The 8018-nt window shown below is 42.0% G+C and overlaps 1 protein-coding gene and 1 pseudogene across 2 annotated transcripts; both read left to right on the top strand.

Moving 5' to 3' along the window:
• Positions 1 to 244: 244 nt before the first annotated feature.
• LOC115125142 (chromosome alignment-maintaining phosphoprotein 1-like) lies at positions 245 to 2997 on the top strand. Of its 2 annotated transcripts, none has more exons than XM_029654639.2 (2): positions 245 to 702; positions 1320 to 2997. In XM_029654639.2, the coding sequence occupies exons 1-2, from the start codon at positions 662 to 664 to the stop codon at positions 2521 to 2523; spliced, it is 1245 nt and encodes a 414-aa protein (XP_029510499.1). In that variant the 5' UTR covers positions 245 to 661; the 3' UTR covers positions 2524 to 2997. The 2 variants fall into 2 exon arrangements, with proteins under 2 accessions (XP_029510499.1, XP_029510500.1); XM_029654640.2 differs by lacking the exon at positions 245 to 702 and adding an exon at positions 736 to 925.
• Positions 2998 to 4295: 1298 nt separating this feature from the next.
• The window catches only part of LOC115125145 (P2Y purinoceptor 8-like), a 6381-nt pseudogene continuing 2658 nt past the window's right edge, over positions 4296 to 8018 (top strand).

The raw sequence follows: 8018 nt of genomic DNA, 5'->3' as shown, positions 1-8018 counted from the left end.
ATTTGGTCAATAACAAAAGACAAAAGGGACAATCTGACAACACTCTGAATTTACGAGCGCACTCTGGCACTGAATTTAAGAACACACCCGAATTCGTAAAATGTCTAACAAGTAATTTGTTATGCTAGCTAGCTAGCGAGAGGTTGCATCGCAACAGCATCAACTTCCGGTAGACAGGTGAAGAACTACTACGCTCAATTGAAAGGATACGGTTTGTTTACAGTATGCTAAAATGAACTAATAGTATATACTCATTAAGTATGTAGTACACCGTATGTTAGCATGGGTTTTCAAACACAGCTTTGGTGCTTGCCCCAGTTTACTCTATTTACAAAACGCCGACAAGGTGCATTTTCCTTGGCTGCAAACCACCAGTTTCCACTATTTTCCAAAAGACTACATCGTATTACGAACATTGGTGGAATTCGCCTCCTTACACGAGAATGGCGTATTGAACGGCACTCAGATATGCGAGGCTCATTTCAGAAAATAATGTTTTCGACTCAATACACTGAGAAAGAGATTGTTGTGGGATGACGCGATTCCTACGATTTATCCCAGCGATAGCCCGAGCAGAACCGATACTTCTTCACCTTATGTTAGCCAAAAGAACGAGAAGAAGCAACACAGACCGAACCAAGAAGTTCAGGATAGACCACGCATGGATTATTCTGTTATCCAGAACAGCAGGGAGCCGAAACGGTGAGTAGAGAGTTAATGATGGAGGCTACGTCACGTCAACGTGCTGAGCGTCACTTCTGATAAACCAAGGAAAGGCTCCCGAGGAAAAACTGTTACATTATAGCAGATTTTTGCTATTTCATCAAATTATTCCGCAAAATGTAAACGAACAGCAATCAAGCATAGTCTATCTAGTCACGGAAATATGGAATGTGTGTTTCATTGGCTTTTTGAGAATTGATAGGTGAGTTAAAATGTACATTTTCGAACGAACTATGTGCTATTGTTTACACAGTAAGCTAGCTTGAGTTCGGCTAAATCTATTTGGGAATGAACTAGCATACTTTCATTCTTTGAACATGGCTGGAATTATGCCTCTACAATGTCGGATGTGAATCTAGATTAAGCTAGTGTCAAATGTTGACAACTGCACACTCAACGTTGTTAGTGACATAGATTTCCTGATGTACAGATGTGCTACAATGCTAGCTTGTAAATTTGTATGCATTTGGACAACTGTTAAATTACGTTGTCATTACTGATGTATTGTACTTCTGTATTACATACATTCAGTCTTATTCAAATAAACAACAATCAATAATTAAAACGGCAAGTTTTTCACTCCCCTCTGTGTCCAGTGAGCTCCAGTCAATGGAAGCCGTGATGGAGGTTAAGAAGTCAGAGACAGCCATGGCGGGTTTTGAGGAGTCAACGGAAGCCACAATAGGCGTTAAGGAGTCAATTTCAGCCGCAATGGACGTGAAGGAGTCCATGTCAGCCATGATGGAAGTTAATGAGTCAGAGTCAAAAGAAGCCGTTGTGGACATTAAGGAGTCACAGGGAGCTGTTATGGAACTCAAGAGGCAGTCTTCCTCCTCTGGCAGCCAGGGGCGGGACAGAGACCGGGAGTCGGACAGCTATCTCCAGCACCTCCAGTGTCCCCACTGTCTGCTCCAGTGTAAGAGCCACTGCAACTACCTCATCCACATCGCTAAGATCCATCCAAGCCGCCTGGATGACACGCCTGTGGGTCGCCTGGGCAACGCCATCTTCTACCAGCGCACGGCACGGCTGTTCCACTGCAGCGTGTGTTTCCACACGGCCAGGGAGTTCCCTCGCCTCTACGACCACCTGCTCACCTGCCACTGCCTCTCTGGGAAGGGCCAGGGTGAGGAGGGAGAAGGGGATGAGCGTAGGGGGGAGGGGGGAGAAGAACCGGAAGGTATCAGTGTAGATGTGCTTTCAAAAGACAGTAGTCATCCTCTCAGTGAGCCCAAGGCAGAAGAGGAGGATGAGGACAAAGGAGGAGCGAAGAAAGAGGAAAGTAGGAAAAGAGGACTAGAGGAGATGGAGGAAGGCGAGGATAACGAAGAGGACTCCCGCTCAGCCGGCAGCCCCATGAAACGAAATAGAAGCTCTACGGCAGGCAGTGAGGAAGATGATCGTGATGAAGAGGAAGAGGAGCTACAGACCAACAACAACAAAAAAAGTGACAAACACAAAAAGCAGGAAGAGGCCTTCCTGACCAAATATATCCAGCGCCATGGGGGTCGCTACAACTGTCGCCTGTGTGGCAAGCGCTCCAAGATGAAGGGCCATGCCATCTACCACGTGAGCTACAAGCACGACGTGCCCAAACCTTACTGCTGTAAAGAGTGTAGCAAGGCCTTCATACTAGAGTATTCGCTACTCAACCATATCTACCACAACCACAGACAGGGCATGTACCGCTGCCTCTTCTGCCCCTTCAGCTCTGACGTGGTGTGGGGCATAAAACGCCATGGCAACTGCTGCAATGCCCGAAGCGGGGAGGAGGGGGAGGGCAGCAATGGAGAAGAGTGATTGGTTAATGGTTGCTAACACATACTTTACCTTGGTAATCAGGAGAAGGAACATTACAGCCAGGCCTACATTATCTAGGTTCTAGAATCTCTTTGCATTGTGCATATACTAGGCTAGTAACCCTAGGTACAGTAGATTCCACTGTCACAGAGGTGTAGATTCTCAGTGAAGTATGTATTTACTTCCTCTGTACACACAGTGATGAAGAATGATGTACTTTGTCATTCTGTTGACTTTTCCTGATATATGTCTGTGGAGCAGATGGACTCAAATGTAGAATATGTACTTTGTGAACTCGCAAACAGCCGTAATATGTACATGGCAGCAGTTGATGACTCATAATGCTACACAATGAAACTATCAACTGACAAAACATGTTTTTTGTGTATTTTTTACCTGCCTTTGTATTATCTTTATTACTTGGGATGTGTTTGTATCTTGGAAAACAATACAATAAAAAGAATACACATTTTAGGTAGAATTTAGCTGACTTCTTCTGCCATAGAAGTCGAGACACACACCCACACCTGCAGCACAGGAGGTGGGAAACAAACAGTTTGCATCCTGTGCTGCAGGTGTGTGTGATTTTGGGCTGTTCCTTACACCTCTCCACTGTGATTTCCTAAACTAACAACGGCTTTTTGTTGTGAGTAGGCTACAGCAGCGTCTCACAACCCATTCTTGTATTTCATACACTGAACAAAAACAAACGCCACATGTACAGTGTTCGGTTTCATGTGCTGAAATAAAAAATCTCAGAAATGTTCCATATACACAAAAAGTTTATTTCTCTCAGATTTTGTGCACAAATTTGTTTACATCCCTGTTAGTGACTATTTCTCCTTTGCCAAGATTATCCATCCACCTCACAGGTGTGGCATATCAAGAAGCTGATTAAAAGCATGATTATTACACAGGTGCACCTTGTGCTGGGGACAATAAAAGGCAAGTTCTGTCAAACAACACAATGCCACAAATGTCTCAAGTTTTGATGGAGCGTACAATTAGCATGCTGACTGCAAGAATGTCCACCAGAGCTTGTTTCCAGAGAAAGGAATGGTAATTTCTCTATCATAAGCTGCCTGCAATGTCATTTTAGAGAATTTGGCAGTATGTCCAACCGACCTCACAACCGCAGACCACGTGTAACCACACCAGCCCAGGACCTTCACATCCGACATCTTCATCTGCGGGATGTCTGAAGGTGTGTGTGGTGGGTGCTGAGGAGTATTTCTGTCTGTAATTAAGCCCTTTTGTGGGGAAAAACTCATTCTGATTGGTTTGAGCTTGGCTCCCCAGTGGGTTGGCCTGGCTGCCAAGTCGGTGGGCCTATGCCCTCCCAGGCCACCCATGGCTGCGCCCTTACCCAGTCATGTGAAATCCATAGATTAGGGCCTAATGAATGTATTTCAATTGACTGAATATCTTATATGAACTGTAACTCAGTAAAATATTGAAATTGTTGCATGTTGCAAATATATTTTTGTTCAGTATATATTTTGTATTAAACAGTACTAGATTGGTGATATGAGAGGACACTACTTTTGCATAGTAGTAAGATGTGTATTTCATTTAAGAAAAGGGAGTGAAGGTACAGTAGGTGGTTTCCTTTCTGTCTCCACCAACTGTTGTGTTCAGCTACATACAGTATTTTCCTTTGCAGTGACACAGATAGTGCCTTTTCACCACACGTGTCAACAGCATGCACCCTGGTACACTACAGGCATATGTTCAGTTCCTTAGTGGTGAGTGATAGCGAACCAACATCATTGTCATTGGGCAAGACAGAACAAATCATTTCTACCACATTTCCTGTGTGATATGGCTGATTACCCACTTGAATGTAGCAGCACTGACAGTGCGCATCACATGTGCATAAAGGTAAGTCACCAACAATACATTTCATTAATCAGTTTAGATTTTACAGATCAATGTTCTTCCATGGAGATGTTAGCTTAAGTGTTATTTTTAATTATTGGTCACAGTTGTATTTCTATAGTTGTTAAATCACTGACACTAGCTAGTTTTCCATCCGATTGGCGACAGATTTTCATGCGAATTCATGCGCATAGAAATCATATTTTTGCTTATTTAAAAAAACAACGGGTTTTTTCTTATTTTTTTCATAAAACCATTTTGACTTGTTGCAAATAAAAACGCTGTGCGTCATGACGTGGTGCACATAAAAATGCCCATTTGCGGTTAAATTCCCATGTACCGAATAAAAAATACAAGTTAAATGGGTTTCCATCACATTTTTAACTCTACTGGTGGGTTTCTCACACAATTGTTTGCCTTATATAGTAAGTGTGCCCACTCTGGTATAGGCACATGCGCTACAAAAATCTTTCAAACTGGAAACACATATCTCCCTCACTAGCTTTAAGCACCAGCTGTCAGAGCAGCTCATAGATCACTGCACCTGTACATAGCCCATCTAAAAACAACTACCTCTTCCTCTACTATATTTATTTATTTTGCTCCTTTGCACCCCAGTATTTCTACTTTGCACACTCATCTACTGTCAAATCTACAATTCCAGTGTTTTAATTGCTATATTGTATTTACTTCGCCACCATGGCCTATTTATTGCCTTTACCTCCCTTACCTCACCTCATTTGCTCACATTGTATATAGACTTATTTTTCTACAGTATTATTGACTGTATGTTTGTTTTACTCCATGTGTAACTCTGTGTTGTTATATGTGTCGAACTGATTTGCTTTATCTTGGCCAGGTCGCAGTTGTAAATGAGAACTTGTTCTCAACTTGCCTACCTGGTTAAATAAAGGTGATACAAATCAAAATAAAATATCCCCTTGTCTCATCGCGCACCAGCGACTCCTGTGGCGGGCTGGGCGCAGTGTGCGCTAGCCAAGGTGGCCAGGTGCACGGTGTTTCCTCCGGCGCATTGGTGCGGCTGGCTTCCGGGTTGGATGCGCACTGTGTTAGGAAGCAGTGCGGCTTGGTTGGGTTGTGTATCGGAGGACGCATGACTTTCAACCTTCGTCTCTCCCGAGCCCGTACGGGAGTTGTAGCGATGAGACAAGATAGTAGCTACTACAACAATTGGATACCACGAAATTGGGGAGAAAAAGGGGTAAAATTAAAAATAATAATAATAAAAAAATATATTAAAAAAATATATATATCCAACAGCGAGCAGGGCGCAGATAGCGCTGTTGTCTAGAGCGCATGTATAGCCTACATGGTAAGATTATTATGGACAACAAAAAAAATCAAGATTATTTTTATTTGTCAAACGGCAGAAAGGATCATGTTCAATGCACTTAAAAAAAAAATCGGTGCTGGATTATGGTGATATTGTCTATATGCAGGCCTCAGCAAGTACCTTAAAAACTTGACACAGTGTATCATGTTGTTTTAAGATTTATTACAAACGCTAGATCATCACGTCATCACGCACTGATTTATATCCGCCAAGAAGTCCCGCTGGTGGGAAAATTTTCTTTATGCGGGTTTGAGAATACTAGTATGAAAATCTGTTGCCCAATTGGATGGAAACCTAGCTATTGAAATCAGATTGGAAAATCAGATTGAGGTTTCATCTCAATGACCGCATACATTGCCTGGGAGATTTTTTTAAATAACAATTCATAAGCTTCACAATGTTGCTTCACAGCTCTACACCTATTTCAAGCTATCTAAATAAAACAACGTTTTTTTTACATATGCACAGGGTGCAGCGTAAGTGGTGCAAATTCTTATCAGCAAGCTTCCTCGACAGTAAAAAAAGTGCTAAAAAGTAAAATACTACAGTACCAGTCAACTACTCGTTCAAGTTTTATTTCAATTGTATTTTTTGTGCTATTTTCTACATTGTAGAATAATAGTGAAGACATCAAAACTATGAAATAGCACATATGGAATCATTTAGTAACCAAAAAAAGTGTTAAACAAATAGAAAAGTAGCCACCCTTTGCCTTGATGACAGATTTGCACACTGTTGGCATTCTCTCTCTAAACACGCATACACGTGTTTAGCAGATGTTTTTGCAGGTGTAGCGAAACACTGCACCCTGTGCATGTCACAACATTTTTTTTTTTTTTAATTTAGATACTTGAACTCTGAAGTATTTATTTGGGCTGCAATCTGAGGTGCAGTTAACTCCAATAAACATATCCCCTTCCTTTCCTGTGGCGGTCCTCATGAGAGCCAGTTTCATCATAGCACTTGATGGTTTTTGCGACTGCACTTTAAAAAACTTTAAATGTTCTTGAAATGTTCTGCATTGGCTGACCATGTCTTAAAGTAATGATGGACTTTTGTTTCTCTTTGCTTATTTGAGCTGTTCTTGCCATAATATGGACTTGGTCTTTTACCAAACAAACTATCTTCTGAATACCACCCCTACCACAACTGATTGGCTCAAATGCATTAAGAAGGAAAGTAATTCCACAAATTAACATTTAACAAGGCACACCTGTTAATTTAAATGCATTCCAGGTGACTACTTCATGAAGCTGGTTGAGAGAATGCCAAGAGTGTGCAAAGCGTAGCTATTTTGAAGAATCGCAAATATAAAATATATTTTGATTTGTTTCTCACTTTTCTGGTTACTACATGATTACATATCTGTTATTTCATATTTTTGATGTCTTCACTTTTATTCTACAATGTAGAAAATAGTAAAAAATAAAGAAAAACCCTTGAATGAGTAGGTGTGTCCAAACCTTTGACCGGTACTGTAGATCTGGTCTCTCCAACCCTGTTACTGGAGAGCTACCGTCCTGTTGGTTTTCTCTCCCACCAGGTTTCTGTAGAGCTACCGTCCTGTAGGTTTTTAGTCCAACCCTGTTACTGGAGAGCTACCGTCTTGTAGGTTTTCACTCAAACCCTGTTACTGGAGAGCTACCGTCTTGTAGGTTTTCACTCCAACACTGTTACTGGAGAGCTACCGTCTTGTAGGTTTTCACTCCAACCCTGTTACTGGAGAGCTACCGTCTTGTAGGTTTTCACTCCAACACTGTTACTGGAGAGCTACCGTCTTGTAGGTTTTCACTCCAACCCTGTTACTGGAGAGTTACCGTCTTGTAGGTTTTCACTCCAACCCTGTTACTGGAGAGCTACCGTATTGTAGGTTTTCACTCCAACCCTGTTACTGGAGAGCTACCGTATTATAGGTTTTCACTCCAACCCTGTTACTGGAGAGCTACCGTCTTGTAGGTTTTCACTCCAACCCTGTTACTGGAGAGCTACCGTCTTGTAGGTTTTCACTCTAACCCTGTTACTGGAGAGCTACCGTCTTGTAGGTTTTCACTCCAACCCTGTTACTGGAGAGCTACCGTCCTGTAGGTTTTCACTCCAACCCTGTTCTTGAAGAGCTATCGTCTTGTAGGTTTTCACTCCAACCCTAATCTAGAACACCTGAATATAATAATTAGCTAGTTGATAAACTAAATCAGTTTAGTTACAAATGGGGTTGGAGTGAAAACCCTTCGAGGGTTGGAGAGCCCCTGTACTCGATCAGGGT

Source organism: Oncorhynchus nerka, linkage group LG2, assembly GCF_034236695.1.
Source record: "Oncorhynchus nerka isolate Pitt River linkage group LG2, Oner_Uvic_2.0, whole genome shotgun sequence".
NCBI classification, from domain to species: domain Eukaryota; kingdom Metazoa; phylum Chordata; class Actinopteri; order Salmoniformes; family Salmonidae; genus Oncorhynchus; species Oncorhynchus nerka.
The sequence above is the reverse complement of the archived record's forward strand: the minus strand, read 5'-3'. Positions and strand labels throughout refer to the sequence as shown.